The 23578-nt window shown below is 41.8% G+C and overlaps 1 protein-coding gene and 1 long non-coding RNA gene across 2 annotated transcripts in view; one reads left to right on the top strand and one right to left on the bottom strand.

Moving 5' to 3' along the window:
- LOC138951812 (long-chain-fatty-acid--CoA ligase FadD13-like) overlaps positions 1 to 23130 on the bottom strand; it is a 66937-nt gene extending 43807 nt beyond the window's left edge. Inside the window, exons 1-3 of the mRNA XM_070323363.1 lie at positions 23054 to 23130; positions 21700 to 21814; positions 14993 to 15202 (exon numbers count right to left, since the gene is read on the bottom strand). Of these exons, the coding sequence (XP_070179464.1) occupies positions 14993 to 15202; positions 21700 to 21807 (318 nt within the window). The 5' untranslated portion in view covers positions 21808 to 21814; positions 23054 to 23130. The remainder of the gene's footprint in view (positions 1 to 14992; positions 15203 to 21699; positions 21815 to 23053) is intronic.
- On the top strand, positions 890 to 13052 carry LOC138951825 (uncharacterized). Its single transcript, XR_011451228.1, has 5 exons — positions 890 to 1204; positions 1699 to 1784; positions 1946 to 2031; positions 2717 to 2795; positions 11564 to 13052. It is a non-coding gene; the product is annotated as an uncharacterized lncRNA (long non-coding RNA).
- Positions 23131 to 23578: the final 448 nt, after the last annotated feature.

Here is a 23578-nt window from a genome sequence, read left to right on the forward strand (position 1 = left end):
CCGCTAGTGCAAAAGGCAATGAAAGTGACGAGCCTGTTTCCGGCGCGGTACGTCGCGGTTGCGCTGTGCTTCATAGCAAGCTTTACTGTACCTCTCTTCGTTTTAACTTTCTGAGCGTGTTTTTAATCCAAACATATCATATCTATATGTTTTTGGAATCAGGAACCGACAAGGAATAAGATGAAAGTGTTTTTAAATTGATTTCGAAAATTTAATTTTGATCATAATTTTTATATTTTTAATTTTCAGAGCTTGTTTTTAATCCAAATACAACATATTTATATGTTTTTTGAATCAGGAAATGATGAAGAATAAGATGAACGTAAATTTGTATCGTTTTATAATTTTTTTTTTTTTTTTACAATTTTCAGATTTTTAATGACCAAAGTCATCAATTAATTTTTAAGCCACCAAGCTGAAATGCAATACCGAAGTCCGGCCTTCGTCGAAGATTGCTTGGCCAAAATTTCAATCAATTTGACTGAAAAATGAGGGTGTGACAGTGCCGCCTCAGCTTTTACAAAAGGCCGGACATGACGTCATCAAAGACATTTATCGAAAAAAATAAAAAAATGTCCGGGGATATAATTCCCAGGAACTCTCATGTCAAATTTCATAAAGATCGGTCCAGTAGTTTAGTCTGAATCGCTCTACACACACACACGCACAGACAGATAAACACACACACACACACACATACACCACGACCCTCGTCTTGATTCCCCCTCTATGTTAAAGTGTAACTAAACAAGCAAAAAGGAAAAACATCGTTCAGCAACCTTTACACTTTGATATGAAGAAGGGCCTCATATACTGTCGAACTGCGAAAAAAATTTTTTTTTCTCTCACTCGGACACGTTTGACGGACATGTGAAGTGCGCGCCAGGAACGACAATCTTCTTAGTTTACCTGATTAATGCCCTTAATTTTTGGTTCTGGTACTTTCAGTTCCGGCTGTTGTCATCAATCTACCAAAATAAAAGATCAAACGGAGTTTTCGATTTTTATTTCATGGTTCAGAAAAATATTGCTTATTTTCTGAAGTCAACCGTTTTAGCGAATCTTTCTATGATTCTTAAAAGTCATTTCAGATTTTTGAAAAATAGTTAACGGTTAGTAATTACCAATATATCGTAAACAAACATATCGATAGGTTTTGGTAAGAAGACACAAGTGCGATGAATGTGGTACCAGTATTTTTGTGGTAAGTAAAGATGCATTTCTTTGTTGTAAGCACATTTACAATGCACATTTAATCTGTTTAGCAACATAAACGAAAGCATGGTACAGTGCCGCTTGTTTGTGGTCTATCTTTTCGCGGCAGATGCGTAACAATTAGGGTCTCAGTTGGAAAAAGCTGCTCGGAACCAGAGCAGAATTGGCTTGGGTTCTTTGAGTGTGAATGATCGACGAGTGGCTTGACATTTTTAACGAATCATTACTGTAGCCTACTTGAAACCATCATCTGTTTCTGAATTTGTCATCAGTTATGATTGAGCAGTCTCATAGGAATCGTCCATAAAATGTTAAACCGAAAAAGGGCAGACGATTCTGAATCACACAGGCTGCTGTACAAAATCAGATCTAAAACGATATTTTGAACTGCGACGTCTGCGTAAATGCCCTGTAACAAAATACCTTGTCCTGGTCATGTGTATACACATCAGCTTCTATTCTGAAGATCGCCTTTGATTTCAGTTTCAGCGGCAAACTAGCAGATCTGATCCAAACCGGCATCGTTTCATGGTTGAAACTTGAATAATCCCAAATAGATCTGAGTGGGGGTAAGTTTTATAGTATTTCAATTTTTTACGGCAGTTTTATTTAAAGATAGTGTAGTGGATGTCTCTGGTGAAGACTACAGTTATATGAATTTTTTGTTGTAATATTAAAATGATTGTTCTTTATTTACACAATTGAATGATTTGTATTTATTTGTTTGCAGATGACGGCATACTGAGTGCTCCAAGAACATACGCCTGCTGGCATTTTGTGTCTTTTCTGAAGTCGTCGAGGCAAGCAGAAGTCACGGTCCTGGCCACACACACACAATGACATGAACAAGAAATGATATTTTTTCATGGGCATATCCAGTATTAAAACTTTATTGCCATGCAAACGCAACGATTAGAATTTCAGAGACGGTCATCGGTCACACACACACACACACACTGGGCGGATCCGGAGGGGGGTTCCGGGGTTTCCGGACCACTTAGGAGCCGGCCTTTGTATTCTAAGTGACGATTTTGGAAAGAAGTTGGCTAATTAGTTTGCTCAGGTTGTGCCAGATCGATCAATTGTCCTTGTTGTGATTCAAATTTTTCTTCTTAATATATTTACTTTTTTGGAAGGTGTATTAGGGGATGTTTCTTGGCTCAGATTGATCCATTTTCCTTGTTTTTATCAACATTTGTCGGACCCCTCCCCCCCCCCCCCCCCCCCCCCCCCAAGGAGGTTGAACGCTTCGTGTCTTCAACTAAACGCTTCGCGTCGTCAAATTGTCCCTAAAAGAAATTTGGAAACTCCCCCTTAAAAATGATGTGATCCGCCCCTGCACACACACAAACACACACAAATAGAGAAGTAATAAATGGATACAGTTTTTCTTTATTTAAATTACAATCAGATGTGGTCGTAGAACAGGCACTGTAAACAAAACCTAGCATGATATACCACTTGTGTGATGTTTCGGTCAATATCTTTATTTTCCTTTCAGAAATACATTGGCGTTTTGAATGTCAAGGGAAGTGATACAAATGCTGCAGCGGGCTATCAAGAACGCGAAGACAAACAAGGTAAATACCTACTTCTGACATTAGTTTATTTATTAACTCTTTCTATACTGGCCATTATCTCCCCAGTCTCTCCCCAGAAACTGGCCATTTGCATGGGTTTGCAAAAAAATTCTCAAAAATAAACAAAACAAGATGCAGCCTTCAAACTCATAGGTTTTATTGTGAATGTATTGCTAAAACATATGCCAAAGTTTGGTTTCATTGTTGTGAAAACAAAATAAAAATATGATGTCCAGAATTTATGGGTATATTTTACGCAATACGAAAAAGGGGGTATGTATTTTGACTTAGAAGCATTTTTTCTTATGAAGGCTCTGTTTGCAACAAAACTGTTTCTGTTTACTTGTATGAAGATTGTGCTAACACAAAAACATAACAAATACCAACTCATTTTCCATTTGGTGGTCATGTAAGCATTGTGAACATGTCCGAAAAATCTGATCACACACCATGTGGTCGACACGCAGACCTGAACGGCCAGTGTATGGTGGCAGAGTTGGAAAATAGGAAAAGTCTTGATGCCAATCCTTCATCAAAAACCGAAGAAAATCGTCATTGTAATAAGTTTGCTTTATTCTAAATCAAACGACTAGGATAGATGACAGACACAACGACAAACACATTCAATTCTATGTAAAACATACACAATGCGCACGTTAACAAGCTGGCCATAACAATGTGCCCATCGTGCATGAAGTGTGGCTTTGGTCGGATCAGTAGCCGTGCTTTGTCTGCGATGCTAAACATGAAATTTTGTTAAAGCGACGATTTAGCAATGTTGTTGTTGCTGCTGCTGCTGTCTGTTCTTGTCACGACATCTCGCCATATAACAGTTGTTTCCCTCCTGATTCTGAGAAGAAGCTGTTTAATTGTGATATCAGGCCTAGGAACCCCTGATTTTCACTTGGAGCATTCTCAAAGAAACTTAGCGTATGTTAAGAAAAATGAGTGTACTCCACACTTTGTCTTTTGTTGTTCGTTGTCGTTGCATGTCTACCGTTCCACAGCCACCTACTATAAGTGCAAGTGTTAAATGACGTATTTCCACAAAAGACTGCTTGCAGAGAATCATGTGATGCCAATGACAGGTAAGGACATGTGGTAATACATACTACGTTTTGGAACCAGGGAAAATGCAGCACAAATTATTTATCAACCAAATTGATTGACTTGTGCACCATGACAAAAGTTTTCTTTGATCCATAAAAGGTCTTTTGCCAGAAAAATTGCTCTGAACATCAAGTACCCTGCAAGTTGTCACACATTTACATTATTGAAATAAAAAGAAAACACACCAGCAACCAGGTTAGGTACGTTAACCTTTGCCGTGCTTCCTGGGTTCACCTGTACCCAGAGACACACTAAAATCATTGTAACTCTGGAACCATTAAAGGTATCGTTTTGAAATTTTAAGTATCTCTCACACACCTAATTTGCTCTCTGTCTGCAAATTTTTAGTGTGTACATGACAAAACATCAGAATTAATTGATTATGATAATTTACATAAACACTACCGATGGCGCGGGTTCACACATACCCATACTTTTAAAGAGTAGTAGTGATTGTAACTATCCCTCTGCCGACGGCGCGGGTTCTGCTACACCCATAATTACCAAAGCGGCGGAACAGTGTCTGTCTGCCTGTTTGTCTCCAAGAGACTGTCTGTCTCTCTGTTTGTCTGTCCGTATCTCTCTGTCTGTATGTCTGTTGTCAGTTGCTCTGTCTGTCTGTCTGTCTGTCTATCCGTCTATCTGACTGTCTGTCTATCTGACTGTCTGTCTCTCTCTCTCTCTGTCTGTCTCTCTCTCTGTCTGTCTCTCTCTCTGTCTCTCTCTGTCTCTCTCTCTTAGTCTCTCTCTCTGTCTCTCTCTCTTAGTCTCTCTCTCTGTCTCTCTCTCTTAGTCTCTCTCTCTGTCTCTCTTTCTTAGTCTCTCTCTCTCTCTTTCTTAGTCTCTCTCTCTTTCTTAGTCTCTCTCTCTCTTAGTCTCTCTCTCTCTCTCTTTCTTAGTCTCTCGCTCTCCTAGTCTCTCTCTCTCTTTCTTAGTCTCTCTCTCTCTCTGTCTGTCTCTCTCTCTGTCTCTCTCTCTCTGTCTCTCTCTCTTAGTCTCTCTCTCTTTCTTAGTCTCTCTCTCTCTCTTAGTCTCTCTCTCTTTCTTAGTCTCTCTTTCTCTCTCTCTTTCTTAGTCTCTCTCTCTCTCTTTCTTAGTCTCTCTCTCTCTTTTTTAGTCTCTCTCTCTCTCTCTTTCTTAGTCTCTCTCTCTCTTTCTTAGTCTCTCTCTCTCTCTTTCTTAGTCTCTCTCTCTCTCTAGCTCTTTCTTAGTCTCTTTCTCTCTCTCTTTCTTAGTCTCTCTCTCTCTTTCTTAGTCTCTCTCTCTCTCTCTCTTTCTTAGTCTCTCTCTCTCTCTCTTTCTTAGTCTCTCTCTTTCTTAGTCTCTCTCTCTCTTTCTTAGTCTCTCTCTCTTTCTTAGTCTCTCTCTCTCTCTTTCTTAGTCTCTCTCTCTCTCTCTCTTTCTTAGTCTCTCTCTCTCTCTTTATTTGTCTCTCTCTCTCTTTCTTAGTCTCTCTCTCTCTCTCTTAGTCTCTCTCTCTCTTTCTTAGTCTCTCTCTCTCTCTCTCTCTCTTAGTCTCTCTCTCTTTCTTAGTCTCTCTTTCTCTCTCTTAGTCTCTCTCTCTCTCTTTCTTAGTCTCTCTCTCTCTTTTTTAGTCTCTCTCTCTCTCTTTCTTAGTCTCTCTCTCTCTCTTTCTTAGTCTCTCTCTCTCTCTTTCTTAGTCTCTCTCTCTCTTTTTCTTAGTCTCTCTCTCTCTTTCTTTGTCTCTCTCTCTCTCTTTCTTAGTCTCTCTCTCTTAGTCTCCCTCTCTCTCTTTCTTAGTCTCTCTCTCTCTCTTTCTTAGTCTCTCTCTCTCTTTCTTAGTCTCTCTCTCTCTCTTTCTTAGTCTCTCTCTCTCTTTCTTAGTCTCTCTCTCTCTTTCTTAGTCTCTCTCTCTCTCTTTATTTGTCTCTCTCTCTCTCTTTATTTGTCTCTCTCTCTATCTTTCTTAGTCTCTCTCTCTCTCTTTCTTAGTATCTCTCTCTCTCTCTCTTTCTTAGTCTCTCTCTCTCTCTCTTTCTTAGTCTCTCTCTCTTTCTTAGTCTCTCTCTCTCTTTCTTAGTCTCTCTCTTTCTTAGTCTATCTCTCTCTCTTTCTTAGTCTCTCTCTCTTTCTTAGTCTCTCTCTCTCTCTCTCTTTCTTAGTCTCCCTCTCTCTCTTTCTTAGTCTCTCTCTCTCTTTCTTAGTCTCTCACTCTTTTTCTTAGTCTCTCTCTCTCTTTCTTAGTCTCTCTCTCTCTCTCTTTCTTAGTCTCTCTCTCTCTTTCTTAGTCTCTCTCTCTCTCTCTCTTTCTTAGTCTCTCTCTCTCTCATTCTTAGTCTCTCTCTCTCTCTCTCTCTCTCTCTCTCTCTCTCTCTCTTTCTTAGTCTCTCAGTCTCTCCCTCCCCCTCTCCCTCCCCCTCTCCCTCCCCTGCAAGAGGTCGGTGAAGGGAGAAACTCGATGCAACCACTGAAGTAGCGCTGTGGGTTTCCCTGAACCCACCCCGTCGTTAGAGAAATAAACGGTAAAAACCCTCTTTCAAATGTATGGGTTCAGACAAACCCGCATCGTCGTTAGAGGAATAAACGGTAAAAACCCTCTTTCAAATGTATGGGTTCAGACAAACCCGCATCGTCGGGAGTGTGTAGTCAAAAGCGGCATCCGGCAAAGGTTAAGGCCATGTGAGGGCCAAATCGCTATTTTCCATATATGATGATCAGCACTGTTTGTGTCGCTTTTGTTATAATACTGATGGTCTCTGAATTAAGAAACGTTAATGTGTTTGTTTATTGTGTATGTCGTTGCTATAGAAACAGGAAAGTAAACAGCAGCCATATTGGATTTTAGGAACCGTTTTTTCCATATCCAAATGCTCGATTTCTGTCCAATATTTTGCATAAATATAGATTTAGATCATATCTACAGATTTACCATTTATTTTTTCTGTGAGTATTACAGTTATTTAAAAAATTTTTTTTTTATCATAATGTTGAAATTTTGCGTAAAATTTAATATTAAAAAAATCGTAAAGCCAACATTTCTTTTCCGATTCATTATTCAAATGGTAACTCTGTAGATAGTATGTAAAAGTACAAGTATGCAGAATTTCACAGAAATCTAACCAGTAGATTTGAAATCATGTTGTTCCCAAATGTCAAAACATGCAAACTGAGGAAAAGGCAAAAACGCACACAATTTGTTTTGAAACCATTGATAGTTGTAATTAAACTCAAAATACATACATGTATCACCAAATTCCACACTGAGGAATGTTTTTCACACCTTAGAGACACCGTTTAAAAGTTAGGGAAGACATAAAACATAAGTTATTTCAAACATGTGCAGTACACCTGGAAAATTGTTTGTTCCGAGTTACAAACAATGCATACACACACTCCCAATCACAGCATGCACACCACAAAAAGCTCGCTCACTCGCTCACATTCACACACCCACACACACACACAAGCTAGCTCCAAATTACGAAACGTACCCAAGTCATCAATTGCACGCGTACAATAACCACAATATATATGAGAATAATGTTAACCACAATAACAATGACAAGTCGCCTAAAGCGATATAAAAACATTTAGTCAATCGGTATGAAACTTAAATATCAACACCACAAACCAGTCATCACCAAGACTACGAGATACATTTAGATAGTCTCGGCTAACAATACCGAGACGGATCACGCTCGTCTCCGCAAAGCATGAGACCATATATATGTAGTACTTACTAAACCTATTTTCTGTAATTATGAGCACATTGTTAGAGTGAACATGACATTTCTATATATTTTTGAATTCAGGAAAAAATGAGGAATGCAATGCAGTCAAGATTTAATTTGTAACTAAAAATTAGATTTTAATGACAACTTTAACAAGCAAACTCATTAATTTATTTTTAAGATTTTGAGCTGAAATGCAATATTATAGTCCGGACTTCGTCGAAGATTGCTTTACCAAAATTGCAATCAATTTGGTTGAAAAATTAGGGTGATACAGCGCTGCCTCAACTGCCTAAAAAAATCCGGATATGACGTCATCAAAGACATCTTTCCAAAAAATGGAAAAAAACATCTGGGGATATCACACTCAGGAACTCTCATGTTAAGTTTTGTCAAGATTGGTCCAGTAGTTTCCTCGGAATCACTTTATACACACACACATACACCATGACCCTCATCTCGATTCCCCGTCTAAGTTAAAACATTTAGTCAAAACTTAGAACATGCCTGCAGCATATGCAGGGCCACCTTCCAGCTGCATGAACAAGTTCTTCCAGTCTCTCTGACTTGGCTGCCCACACTTTGTCTCTCCTTTTACTTTGCTTGTCTCTCACAGCCTTCAGACTGTTCCGCACCCTCTTGTGCATCCTGGCTGCTCCAAGCCTCTTCATGTGATGTCTGCAGTCTAGAATCCGAAGAACTGGGCAGAGTTGGCAGCAGCAGCAGGTCCAAAGTTGAACTCTCTAAGAGCTGTACCAAGTCGTTTACTCACATGGTTCGCACACTCTTCCTTGTCAATGTGAATATCCTCACCATAGGGCTTGATGTCGTTGAGCTATGTAAAAGTCTTGGAGTCACCGTCCGACAGTAGTGTTGTGAGCGAAGCTTGTTGGTGTTCACCGATCGACGCCATATGACACGGGCTGCTTCCACCTCCATCATCCTGATGAGCCTGCAAACAAGAACAAAATAAGAAATGTAATTTGCAAACAGAGTATTTTTTAAGTGTGTGTGTGTGTGTGCGCGCATGTGTTATTCACAGTCATTGTCCAGCTAATACTTCAATTATAATTAATGCGGAAAAAAATGAAATAAACATGGAATTACCAAATTACTGAATATTAAATTTCTAGCAGCAGGTATAGGTGCACTGAACATTGTTAGATTGTAAACGTTAAGCATAATGCATTAATTGATACCATTTGAACGTTTTTAAATACACTTGTATTGTGCCACACATACATGTACTATTTGCCATCCCCTGACCACTATTCTAGCTCCCTCAGTTCTGGGAAGCCCGTTGATTCTGAAGACTTGTGAATCTCTCTTGATGCTGTAGATACAGCTCTCTCTCTCTCTCTCTCTCTCTCTCTCTCTCTCTCTGTCTGTCTATCTATCTGTGTGTGTTTTCTTATTATTTTCATCACACACATGCACTCCCCCATGCCCTGAACTATTCAAGATACAAATTGGATTTTTACGCATGTGTTACAACTTTCATTATTATTATCATAAATTGATGATCTGTCTTTATGACGCTTTTTTTTTTAATCCATCATCCATGCCTTTGGTTTTGGTTTTCAGTTTCACTGGAATGCATGGAAAATAATATCCACTCATCACTATTACATTTACTTGTAATTTGCTATTATTTGAGTAAGTTGCTTAAATTTGAAATAAACTCTATTCAAATATGTCTGTGCAAACAGATATAATTTACCTTTATAGTTCACCTCACACTTGTCTAAGTGGTCCACGAGCCAGGCCGCATACTCCTCTGGCTTTTCCTGAAACAGCTTCTGCCCCGTAGACTCCACACCTGGCAGTAGGTACACATGACATGGGCATCAACACAGAGTCCAGTAAGTAAGTCCACAACACACCCAACTCCAATGTGCGAAGAGTGTCCACGAGTAAGCCAGGTGCCATCATAGCTCACAATAATGTTCAGGGTGTCGTCGACACCAAGAGTAGTGCCACAGTATCTTGCATGAACTTCTCGAACATATGCAACAGTGTCACTGAACACATGCTTCCGGAATTTCTCCAGTTGTGTGAATAGTTGGCTGGCATGAGTATGACTATGAAAGGTCTTGTGGTGAAGTCCAGCTAAATCCATGTTTTCACAGAAATTTCTGAATGTGGTGGCTCCCAGTCCACAAGCAAGTGAGGAATACACTGCCTGTCTGTTCATGTCGAACACTTTTGTCTTGGCCTTAAATTTTGTCGCAAGATACTGTTCATACACAGGCTCTTCGCACGAAGAACAGTTCACCTGGGCAAATACTGCCAAGCCACTTGTTGGTCTGGAGTCTGTGCAAAGAGACAAGCACTTGTTTTTACACTGTGGACAGCACAGACTTGCAACCATACTGTCTACTTCGGCAAAGTCTACAACACCCCTCTGGGTTTTTACCATGGTTTCAGTAGCAGCAGATGACTTAGTGTCAACTCCACCGGACACAAACCTCTCATACGATTCTTTTTTGAACTCACTTCTTGTCTTCGTGCCGAGAATGTTTTCAGTCGAAGGAATCGACGCGAGCACTAGCAGACGACCCCAAAACCGGCACTAATTCTGCCACGTCAGCCAGCACAGAAGCTGATTGCGCTGATTTCTTCGCCTTCCATTGATTCTTCACTTGATCTGTCCTCTTTTTCGTAGATTTTGGGGCTCCTCTGGTTGTTGATGGCTTGGTGCGAACCATTTTTGCACAGGAGCGTGTACTTTCACTGCTTGTAAACAAGCGCCATTGTTGTACCACGTGACCCCGGTTGAACGAATCAAGATCACATCATACGTCATACTCTCCGTATAAGGAAGTTGGCGTAGATTGACCTACATTGAAAATGTTCCGTTAGAGCCGAAGTAGTCCGGAAAATAACGAAACAACGGTCACATGCAAACAGGGGAGGCTATGTAGCAAGCAACGTCATGCAGTGTTCGCCCTGTCGTCTGCTCAAATTTGCTGATCAAGGTGTTGAAAATCGGCAATAATAAGGCAAGTTCAAGACAAATGAACGCAATCAGGCGAGGGTTGGTGTATTGAATTTATTTTTATTGCACAAAAAAAACATGTATATGCAACATCAACGGCAGAAATTGAAAGAAAAATGACCACAGTTTTCCAAACAGTCAAAATGTCTAAATGCCCAAATCTGCCCAAAAGCTCAAAAATCACCCCCGCACATCCCCTTAATATCTATAATCAATATCTCGGCACGTTACTGCCTTCTTCGGGATGATGGTAAGCTGAACATTATTGAATAAAATAATCGGTTTAGATTGTATACTTTGATTCCTGAACGAAGAAGCAGAGGTACTGCATACAACTAGGACTGTAATATCAGCTTTTGCCTGAAACACACACACATACACTTATAAAATTAATGCAATGTCATTGTATGAAGCCAGAACAATCACTAACTTACATAGTTGGTCACACAATTACCCATCACTGAACAATAAATCGAAGTCGGGTGGATTCAATGACTAAAGCAGTAAAGGCTTTGAAAAAACCCTCATCACAAAACATCCCCCCCCCAAAAAAAACAACAAAAAAAATTGAAATAAAACAGGTTGTGTATATTAATATAGCGCAGTAAACACCATGCAGGTACAAGCGAAGATTTGACAGAGATTATCCTTGTTTTATATAGCACACATTTTCTAGTTTTAATCTCTCTTTTTCTCTCTCTCTCTCTCTCTCTCTCTCTCTCTCTCTCTCTCTCTCTCTCTCTCTCTGGAAAGTAATTTATTGACCTGTGGGTTATTTGCGTTTGTATACACATTGGTGATTCGTAAACTATGTTGAAAGAGATTGTCAAACAATATTATATGGGGTGTCTCAAAAAAAAATGTATATCAACAAAATCTGTCATTATTATCAGGCACACGGTTTTAACAAAGCTATGTCACGGAATGCAACATAAGTGGCTTAAAAAGTCGTGTTTTTGTGTGTGCAGGATATTCGCTAGGACAGGACCTCAAGCTGAACCAGCACAACAGCGATGCATTCTTCCATGGCTTCCACAAAAGTCTTTCACCAAAAGCGGGCATTGCATACAGATAGTCCAAAGAGGGTTAGGGTCACCCTAACCCTCCTTTTTAAAAATTCTTTAGACCAATTATCCCTCTGTTCCCATGTTAAACATGGAATAATTCTGGACAAATGCGAGGACGTTAGCTTTTTTTTATTTTATTTTTTTATCATTTTACTTATCATTAAAACTTGTTTAGATTTCGATTCGTAAACCATTTACAGTAATCCTTTGTTTTTTTAACTTTGTTCATCTTACCACAGTCACTTCGTTGTTTAGATTTATCATTAAATTTGTTACCATTATGCAGGAAAAATGTAGAATAAAGCCAGGAGAGCTTTCGGTAGAAGATATTTCCTGTGTCAAAAGTTAATGCTTATTCTGATTGATGGGTGCTCCAAACTAAGTTATTTTGACTGCCTTATTCGAATTCCTTTCCAAGACAGGGCTGAGAATTGGAGAAGCTTAGGAGAGTATCATAACAATTGTCTGGGTGTTTATGCAAAACTTTCGAATATGTCAGATTTTACTTTTGAGATTTTAAATACTGTTAACTGACAGAAATGCTATAACTTCTACACCAATTGACTGGATAACTTCATATTCAGCATACTTAAACTTGATTTTATGCATGTGCAGTTCACAAAGTGGCAAATTTGTAGGTTAAATTATCTAACTTTTGCATCACCAATGACACCAACGCTTTCGTGTCTGAGGATTGCCCTGAACCTAGCTGTAACTGCATGCTTTCTTCAGGTCATCGATAGCCTGGGGGTTGAAGGGGATGTTTTTACATACTCAGACATTCAAAATAATCAAAAAGGTAAAAGCCTGAAGGGTTTAAACTAGGTAAAAATGGCTACCGCTCAATGTCAAAACTCGTTCTGTTTAGTCGACCCCCGAATTTGGAGAAAAAAATTAAAATTGCACAAAAGTCAGACCATTCAATTTACAAAATTGCCACTTACTGGAAAGGCAGAACATAAACTGAAGTTAATGAATACCATATATAAAATAATTGGTTCAACAGATGCAGAAGTAATTTGCATGGTTGTGGGTGTCCTTTTTAGGGGGGTCAACCCTGTAGAAGAGACGATTTTCTTTAATTATCAATCCGTAATATATTGTTTGTTATGCATACAAGATGAACATTGACAAATACTTCAAGACTCCTCATTGATCTTAAGAAATGTTGTGGTTTTTTTTGTTACTGACTGATTCACTTTCTATTCACTTTACTCTACATAAGTCACGACAAGAAAAGCAAGGGAGGTAATTTCTTTGGAAGAGGTAATTCTCTCCCCTCAGAACGATTGTTGTAGTTTGTTTGATTTTGTTCCCTTCTAATAAGTATTATTTAAAATAGATCTTTACATCTTGATGTGAAAGGCGCAGTACCCCCCTCCCCCCAGGATGTTAAATTCTAGGTTGTGTCCATGTAAAATCCTGATCCTAGTCAAGATCCGAGTTGGTTTTTCATGCAACTGTGCCTCTTTATGCCACTCAATTAGACATACTTTGCAATCCATAATTGCACGAAACTAAGTACAGGAAATACGTTGTTGTCGTGTTTTTAATATTACATAATGAAATAAAAAATGTCACAACTGGTTTCGTGTTGGGCTTTCTCTCTCTGTCTGAATCTCATAATTACTTCCTTCTGAGGCCTGAAATGTGTTGCAGGCATTGTTCAGCTTACATTTATTGTTACAATTTTTGTGGATATGTTATTAAGTGTGTCTGTGTTTCTATCATTCGTTATCAGTGTGGTTAAAAAAAAAAGCACACGACTAAGTAATTTACCCTTCATCATTATCAAAACATGCAGATACAGGTAATACGTATTTGTGATACTTTAAACAAATACAATGTTTGTTTGTTGCGTCTTTTCTTTTTTTCAGAGCAAACACACATCGTATTTGTTCAAACGTGTATATTCTGCCCTTTCTAATACCCTGCATGGATCTCCAAATCAAGAATAATGAAAAGTCGTCTAATAGCCCTGCAGCACTCACACGAACATGATAGAAGCTTGCATGCACCCAGGCTCGCTGTCTTCGGCTAAAAGAGCTTACCGTTGGATCTTCGCTCGGACAAATGTAGCTGTCTTGTCCACTTGCTCCTGTCGCATAGATCTGCAATGTGCAACATCATCTTTGATTAATAAGTCTAAGGTACAGACAAACACACACGCGCGCACATTTGCGAGAGAATGCACGTCAGTCTATTCAATCAAACTGTATAAAAACATACCACAGACGTGGTGGTGGAAACTGGACATTCGCCGTATAACAAACTCAAGTGATTCATTTGTGTGTGTATGTTTGATCAAAAGTTCATCTTGGGCACATTCAGTCTGTATTGTAACAGGACCCATCCCGTAAAAACTTCGAACAGATCTATTAAATTCTGAAATCCTTGACAAGTTTTTTTTTCCAATCATCTGTATCGACCGAAGTAAAAAAAAAATCAGCCAGTACACGCATCTACCCCCTCACACGACAATACATATGTGGCGAAAAAAGAAATCGAGAGGGGGGGGGGGGGGGGGGGGGGGGGACCAAGGAATAAATTAGATCCAGAAATAATTCCACTTCATCATTCCAAAATTCAAGTGTGAAGTGATCGGATACTGTGGTAAAGATACGTGCTTAGTATCATAACTGAAAATACAAGCCCTAGGGTTTTAAATCAAGGAAACAATTAAAGTTAAGGAAAGATCAAAAGAAATGTCGAGAACATGTAAAATATTGTACTTACAATCCATTTCAGCATGCTCTTCGAATAATAATCTCCCAGTCAGCCTCGTGCTTACGACTTCGACAGGATGTTGCCTCTCACGCTGAGCCAGTACATTTGGAGAAAATTCAAAGGCCAGAGATGCAGTACAAGCACATTAGTTAGATCCAATTCATTTACATTGCAACCTTGCCCAATTTATGGTTATTTCTGTTGGTAACATCACACATGTGGCAAGCAGTGCTTGTTGCCGACTCTGCTGGGACAGGCAGCAGACGATTTTATTTAGGAACCAAATTCTGATTGGTTAAAACATAAAACCGGAACTCAAAGTACCACTTGTTCTTTGGAAGTATCAAATCAAGAACAGATAAGCAGGTAAATCTGAAATGGGTTCAACACTTTTAAAAAATCGTAGTAAATCAGAAAACACAGTAAACGTTGGAAAAATCGGCCAGTATCGCTCCTACAGGTCTATACTTGGACAAAACATAAAGCAATTCAGTAAAGCTGACACTTCAAAATGTCTGTTTAGTTACACTTTAAAACATTTAGTCAAAACTTGACTAAATGTAAAAAGGGTGTGCTTCTAGGTTGTCTCATGTTACATCTGACCTTCATGAGGTCGGCACCATCAGCCAAGTAGACGACGCCGTTCATGGCCACAGCACCGGCCACCATGAGGCCCAGGTCAGTGATGAGTCGCTCTGGACTGTTGGGCAGCGTGTTGCAGACAACCTCGCCCTTCTGGACGCCGGCGTCACGCACTATCGCCGCGAACCGCCTAGACAAGTTCCACAGGTCCCCGCGAGTCAGGACGAATCGCTGGGACGACGGAAAAAAAACAAAGGAGGTTGATAGCCATCCTTACGGCGACCCTTAATAATTGAGCACAAAGTCGACTTCACGAAGACTTCGCGAAGTCTTTTTACCGAATACTCAGTGCTTAAGCTTCGTGCGACCAGCTTCGCCAAGACGACTTCCCCCAGTTAAAGACAGGCTTAACACTAAGAAAGATACTGGACGTATTTTTGGGACGACCAAATGTGCCTCACAAGAGTCTTCTATATAAAAGGAAAGGAACACATCAAAGACGTGGGAACAGACCGAAGATTACAGTGGAACCCCCTTTGTGTAAGACCTCCAAACCTCTGACCAAATCAGGACTTTAAAAGGAGAGAGTCTTAAAATGGGGGTAAATTTACAGAGGTTAATGACCAGAAAATCTGAGACAAATAGGGTCTTAAAAAAAGATGGGAGTCTAACATTGGGAGGTCTTGAAAGAGGGATTTGACTGTGTACTCAAAACTGACATGGCCACAACTTGGTCAGTCCAAAAGAGGGATTTTACTGTGTACTCAAAACTGACATTGCCACAACTTGGTCAGTCCAAAAGAGGGATTTGACTGTGTACTCAAAACTGACATTGCCACAACTTGGTCAGTCCAAAAGAGGGATTTTACTGTGTACTCAAAACTGACATTGCCACAACTTGGTCAGTCCAAAAGAGGGATTTGACTGTGTACTCAAAACTGACATTGCCACAACTTGGTCAGTCCAAAAGAGGGATTTGACTGTGTACTCAAAACTGACATTGCCACAACTTGGCCAGTCCAAAAGAGGGGTTTTACTGTGTACTCAAAACTGACATTGCCACAACTTGGTCAGTCCAAAAGTGGGATTTGACTGTGTACTCAAAACTGACATGGCCACAACTTGGCCAGTCCAAAAGAGGGATTTGACTGTGTATTCAAAACTGACATGGCCACAACTTGGCCAGTCCAAAAGAGGGATTTGACTGTGTATTCAAAACTGACATGGCCACAACTTGGCCAGTCCAAAAGAGGGATTTGACTGTGTATTCAAAACTGACATGGCCACAACTTGGCCAGTCCAAAAGAGGGATTTTACTGTGTACTCAAAACTGACATGGCCACAACTTGGCCAGTCCAAAAGAGGGATTTGACTGTGTGCTCAAAACTGACATTGCCACAACTTGGCCAGTCCAAAAGAGGGATTTTACTGTGTACTCAAAACTGACATTGCCACAACTTGGTCAGTCCAAAAGAGGGATTTGACTGTGTACTCAAAACTGACATTGCCACAACTTGGTCAGTCCAAAAGAGGGATTTGACTGTGTACTCAAAACTGACATTGCCACAACTTGGCCAGTCCAAAAGAGGGATTTTACTGTGTACTCAAAACTGACATTGCCACAACTTGGTCAGTCCAAAAGAGGGATTTGACTGTGTACTCAAAACTGACATTGCCACAACTTGGTCAGTCCAAAAGAGGGATTTGACTGTGTACTCAAAACTGACATTGCCACAACTTGGCCAGTCCAAAAGAGGGATTTGACTGTGTACTCAAAACTGACATTGCCACAACTTGGTCAGTCCAAAAGTGGGATTTGACTGTGTACTCAAAACTGACATGGCCACAACTTGGCCAGTCCAAAAGAGGGATTTGACTGTGTATTCAAAACTGACATGGCCACAACTTGGCCAGTCCAAAAGAGGGATTTTACTGTGTACTCAAAACTGACATGGCCACAACTTGGCCAGTCCAAAAGAGGGATTTGACTGTGTATTCAAAACTGACATGGCCACAACTTGGCCAGTCCAAAAGAGGGATTTTACTGTGTACTCAAAACTGACATGGCCACAACTTGGCCAGTCCAAAAGAGGGATTTGACTGTGTGCTCAAAACTGACATTGCCACAACTTGGCCAGTCCAAAAGAGGGATTTTACTGTGTACTCAAAACTGACATTGCCACAACTTGGCCAGTCCAAAAGAGGGATTTGACTGTGTACTCAAAACTGACATTGCCACAACTTGGCCAGTCCAAAAGAGGGATTTTACTGTGTACTCAAAACTGACATTGCCACAACTTGGCCAGTCCAAAAGAGGGATTTTACTGTGTACTCAAAACTGACATGGCCACAACTTGGCCAGTCCAAAAGAGGGATTTTACTGTGTACTCAAAACTGACATTGCCACAACTTGGCCAGTCCAAAAGAGGAATTTGACTGTGTACTCAAAACTGACATTGCCACAACTTGGCCAATCCAAAAGAGGGATTTTACTGTGTACTCAAAACTGACATGGCCACAACTTGGCCAGTCCAAAAGAAGGATTTTACTGTGTACTCAAAACTGACATTGCCACAACTTGGCCAGTCCAAAAGAGGGATTTTACTGTGTACTCAAAACTGACATTGCCACAACTTGGTCAGTCCAAAAGAGGGATTTGACTGTGTACTCAAAACTGACATGGCCACAACTTGACCAGTCCAAAAGAGGGATTTTACTGTGTACTCAAAACTGACATGGCCACAACTTGGCCAGTCCAAAAGAGGGATTTTACTGTGTACTCAAAACTGACATGGCCACAACTTGGCCAGTCCAAAAGAGGGATTTGACTGTGTACTCAAAACTGACATTGCCACAACTTGGCCAGTCCAAAAGAGGGATTTTACTGTGTACTCAAAACTGACATTGCCACAACTTGGCCAGTCCAAAAGAGGGATTTTACTGTGTACTCAAAACTGACATTGCCACAACTTGGCCAGTCCAAAAGAGGGATTTTACTATGTACTCAAAACTGACATGGCCACAACTTGGCCAGTCCAAAAGAGGGATTTGACTGTGTACTCAAAACTGACATTGCCACAACTTGGCCAGTCCAAAAGAGGGATTTTACTGTGTACTCAAAACTGACATTGCCACAACTTGGCCAGTCCAAAAGAGGGATTTTACTGTGTACTCAAAACTGACATGGCCACAACTTGGCCAGTCCAAAAGAGGGATTTGACTGTGTACTCAAAACTGACATTGCCACAACTTGGCCAGTCCAAAAGAGGGATTTGACTGTGTACTCAAAACTGACATTGCCACAACTTGGCCAGTCCAAAAGAGGGATTTTACTGTGTACTCAAAACTGACATTGCCACAACTTGGCCAGTCCAAAAGAGGGATTTTACTGTGTACTCAAAACTGACATTGCCACAACTTGGCCAGTCCAAAAGAGGGATTTTACTGTGAACTCAAAACTGACATGGCCACAACTTGGCCAGTCCAAAAGAGGGATTTTACTGTGTACTCAAAACTGACTTGGCCAGTCCAAAAGAGGGATTTGACTGTGTACTCAGAACTGACATGGCCACAACTTGGCCAGTCCAAAAGAGGGATTTGACTGTGTACTCAAAACTGACATGGCCACAACTTGGCCAGTCCAAAAGAGGGATTTTACTGTGTACTCAAAACTGACATGGCCTCAACTTGGCCAGTCCAAAAGAGGGATTTTACTGTGTACTCAAAACTGACATGGCCACAACTTGGCCAGTCCAAAAGAGGGATTTGAGTGTGTACTCAAAACTGACATGGCCACAGCTTGGCCAGTCCAAAAGAGGGATTTGACTGTGTACTCAAAACTGACATGGCCACAACTTGGCCAGTCCAAAAGAGGGATTTGACTGTGTACTCAAAACTGACATGGCCACAACTTGGCCAGTCCAAAAGAGGGATTTTACTGTGTACTCAAAACTGACATGGCCACAACTTGGCCAGTCCAAAAGAGGGATTTTACTATGTACTCAAAACTGACATGGCCACAACTTGGCCAGTCCAAAAGAGGGATTTTACTGTGTACTCAAAACTGACATTGCCACAACTTGGCCAGTCCAAAAGAGGGATTTGACTGTGTACTCAAAACTGACATTGCCACAACTTGGCCAGTCCAAAAGAGGGATTTTACTGTGTACTCAAAACTGACATGGCCACAACTTGGCCAGTCCAAAAGAGGGATTTTACTGTGTACTCAAAACTGACATGGCCACAACTTGGCCAGTCCAAAAGAGGGATTTGACTGTGTACTCAAAACTGACATTGCCACAACTTGGCCAGTCCAAAAGTCCAACTGTAAACCGTTTTACTTCTCGAGCTCTGCTTTCAGTACATAACTTCAGTGATGGCTCTTGCTTGTGTTTGTATATATGTGTCTGTGTCTCTATGTCTGCGCCTGTTTGTCTGTCCGTCTCCCTGTCTATCCCATGTACGCACGTGTTGACCCCTACCAAATTTCTAGTTTGTGAAGTTGATATAAAAAAAAAAAAATTGTTATATATATATATGAACACTCATTCCTATGTAAACAGTTGGGCTCACCATCTCAGATCTGGCCAGGCTGTCACACTATGATGGGATAAGACCACTCCTCCGCTTGATCTCAGCAAAAATCAACATCCTCATTTGCTGTTGTGAGCGTGGAACTTATTTTTTCAATGAATTATTTCGTCAAAAGCCACCAGTGGCAATTACGATATGAATTCCTTAAAGTAATCTCACTATATGCTCCGAGAGCACCTTCGCTGTTGGTATGTGGCCAAGTGGAGGGATGGTATGTGACCAAGTGGAGGGATGGTATGTGACCAAGTGGAGGGATGGTATGTGACCAAGTGGAGGGATGGTATGTGGCCAAGTGGAGGGATGGTATGTGACCAAGTGGAGGGATGGTATGTGGCCAAGTGGAGGGATGGTATGTGACCAAGTGGAGGGATGGTATGTGGCCAAGTGGAGGGATGGTATGTGACCAAGTGGAGGGATGGTATGTGGCCAAGTGGAGGGATGGTATGTGACCAAGTGGAGGGATGGTATGTGACCAAGTGGAGGGATGGTATGTGACCAAGTGGAGGGATGGTATGTGACCAAGTGGAGGGATGGTATGTGGCCAAGTGGAGGGATGGTATGTGACCAAGTGGAGGGATGGTATGTGACCAAGTGGAGGGATGGTATGTGGCCAAGTGGAGGGATGGTATGTGACCAAGTGGAGGGATGGTATGTGACCAAGTGGAGGGATGGTATGTGACCAAGTGGAGGGATGGTATGTGACCAAGTGGAGGGATGGTATGTGACCAAGTGGAGGGATGGTATGTGACCAAGTGGAGGGATGGTATGTGACCAAGTGGAGGGATGGTATGTGGCCAAGTGGAGGGATGGTATGTGACCAAGTGGAGGGATGGTATGTGGCCAAGTGGAGGGATGGTATGTGGCCAAGTGGAGGGATGGTATGTGGCCAAGTGGAGGGATGGTATGTGGCCAAGTGGAGGGATGGTATGTGGCCAAGTGGAGGGATGGTATGTGGCCAAGTGGAGGGATGGTATGTGGCCAAGTGGAGGGATGGTATGTGGCCAAGTGGAGGGATGGTATGTGGCCAAGTGGAGGGATGGTATGTGGCCAAGTGGAGGGATGGTATGTGGCCAAGTGGAGGGATGGTATGTGGCCAAGTGGAGGGATGGTATGTGGCCAAGTGGAGGGATGGTATGTGGCCAAGTGGAGGGATGGTATGTGGCCAAGTGGAGGGATGGTATGTGGCCAAGTGGAGGGATGGTATGTGGCCAAGTGGAGGGATGGTATGTGGCCAAGTGGAGGGATGGTATGTGGCCAAGTGGAGGGATGGTATGTGGCCAATTGGAGGGATGGTATGTGGCCAAGTGGAGGGATGGTATGTGGCCAAGTGGAGGGATGGTATGTGGCCAAGTGGAGGGATGGTATGTGGCCAAGTGGAGGGATGGTATGTGGCCAAGTGGAGGGATGGTATGTGGCCAAGTGGAGGGATGGTATGTGGCCAAGTGGAGGGATGGTATGTGGCCAAGTGGAGGGATGGTATGTGGCCAAGTGGAGGGATGGTATGTGACCAAGTGGAGGGATGGTATGTGGCCAAGTGGAGGGATGGTATGTGGCCAAGTGGAGGGATGGTATGTGGCCAAGTGGAGGGATGGTATGTGGCCAAGTGGAGGGATGGTATGTGGCCAAGTGGAGGGAAGGTATGTGGCCAAGTGGAGGGATGGTATGTGGCCAAGTGGAGGGATGGTATGTGGCCAAGTGGAGGGATGGTATGTGGCCAAGTGGAGGGATGGTATGTGGCCAAGTGGAGGGATGGTATGTGGCCAAGTGGAGGGATGGTATGTGACCAAGTGGAGGGATGGTATGTGACCAAGTGGAGGGATGGTATGTGGCCAAGTGGAGGGATGGTATGTGGCCAAGTGGAGGGATGGTATGTGGCCAAGTGGAGGGATGGTATGTGGCCAAGTGGAGGGATGGTATGTGGCCAAGTGGAGGGATGGTATGTGGCCAAGTGGAGGGATGGTATGTGGCCAAGTGGAGGGATGGTATGTGGCCAAGTGGAGGGATGGTCCTCTCTCTTGTACAAGCGTGACCAGATCTGGGACGGTGAGAAGAAGAATAAACCGCCCTTCCCGTGAGTCGAACTTGTTTCACGAGAAGGAGTGTGCCTTTGAAGGTGAAGAAATACTGTCTTATACCTCGTTATCCGTTTCCGTGCCACGGAAGATGTAGGCCGGTTTGTCCGGCTCGGTACCAGCCCACAGGGCCAGCCGAGCAGCCACTGTGCCCGAGGGGATTTCCGTCATGTTTCCGCTTGGTTGGACACAGCATTGTAAGAACATTCAATAACAATAACAATAACAACACTTTATTGTCCATTCAAATATTACATAAAAATGGAAACCTTTCTTTGACACACCAAAGTGTGTGGGGGTGGGCGGATGTTTGTGTGAGTGTGTGTGGGCCCGTGTGTGTGTGTGGGCGAGTGTGTTTGTGTGTAGGCGTGTGTGTGTGTGTGTAGGCGTGTGTGTGTGTGTGTGTGTGTGTGTGTGATATCGCAGGAGTTAGGGTTTCAAAGGAGAGCAATCACATTACGAATATCACAGGATCGTATGTTGCAAGCTGTAAATCGCCTGCACTCGATCAAATAAATGTACACTGCGCTCATTGACGCGATAACACAATCACGCACGTACGCGCATCACACACACACACACACACACACACACACACACGCCCTCCCCCCCCACACACACACACACATACACACTTTTGTTTTCGTGTACTGAACTGTTTTCTCCAGGTGCCCAGCCTCTACATGAATTGATGCGAGAAGAATTTAGAACGGTGACTGCAGAATCTGAGAGCGCAAAAGACGTTATTGCAAGTGTGTTCTGAGACCCACAGGATTCAGAAAGGCAGGAGAATTGAATCGGCCCCGCATAACCTTATAGGTTGAAGGGATGTTCACAGAAAACAAGAAACAAGAAAAACCCAAACAACCAACCCCATGGGATTCGAGCTGTTTCGAAATGATTTTTTAAAAGTGCATTCAGAACCTGTAAGCATTCAAACTTCTTAGAACGATGTGTTACTGTACTGGAGAATTCATGCCATTTGGAAAGGATGTGTTTAATTAAGTTCTTTTACATCTTGAAAGGATTCCACATTTTTGAAAACAAATGTGAGTTTATTTTAGAATCTGAAAGATTCAATGTTTTCAAAAAGCACTGTGAATGTGGAAGGATCGAAGCGGTTTGGGGACAGATTTTTTCTCTTGAAAAGATCAAGGCATGCTCACAGAGGTACGAAATAGCTTCCACTGAGCAAACAAACAAACAAACAAGAAAAATGTTCCATCTGTTTCTGGAATCATGAAATTGCAACGTTTTGCTTTGCTTTGATGACGGTACACAGGCACACACTTGGGAGTATGGGTTCTGCTGTGCAGCTAATATACTTATCAAAAGTTGAACAGTTATCTCTCCTTCACATTATACTATTTGTGTTTGAAAACGTAATCCCGACTACCCCCAAAACCATTATCCTTACCAGAGATCTTCATCGCGCCTGAAGTACGCAATCACGCCATGATGTCATTGTTTTGACACAGAACAAATGACGCGAAATCATTCTGGTGTATCGAGGCTGGCCGAGGCCGATTGTGTCTTGGCTCGAGTGGAAAGCTGAACAATTCACCCCATACCCCTCCCCCCCCCCCCCCCCCCCCACCACCACCACCAAAACTAATTTATAAGCTGATCTCACACTACATTGGAAATGTGAACAGCTCAGATCATGGGTCAATAAAGTGTTACACAGATGGTCAAAATTAAAGTACAAGATATTGCACTGGAAGTGGAACTACACTGTTGCTTAGTGTCTGTATGAAGCTACAAGGTGAAAATAGAAAAAGTAAAACACGATTCTTGACTTTGATGGGCTTTTTCTGCTCGTAAGCACACATTCTTCTACTCATCACAGCATGCCCTATTATTGAGTTTAAAACACCAATTTGTTTTGAATAAAACTCACAATTTTACAATAAGAATTTAGAGACCTGAATCAATTAGGTAT

The sequence above is a fragment of the Littorina saxatilis genome, linkage group LG17 (assembly GCF_037325665.1).
Source record: "Littorina saxatilis isolate snail1 linkage group LG17, US_GU_Lsax_2.0, whole genome shotgun sequence".
Taxonomy (NCBI): Eukaryota; Metazoa; Mollusca; class Gastropoda; order Littorinimorpha; family Littorinidae; genus Littorina; species Littorina saxatilis.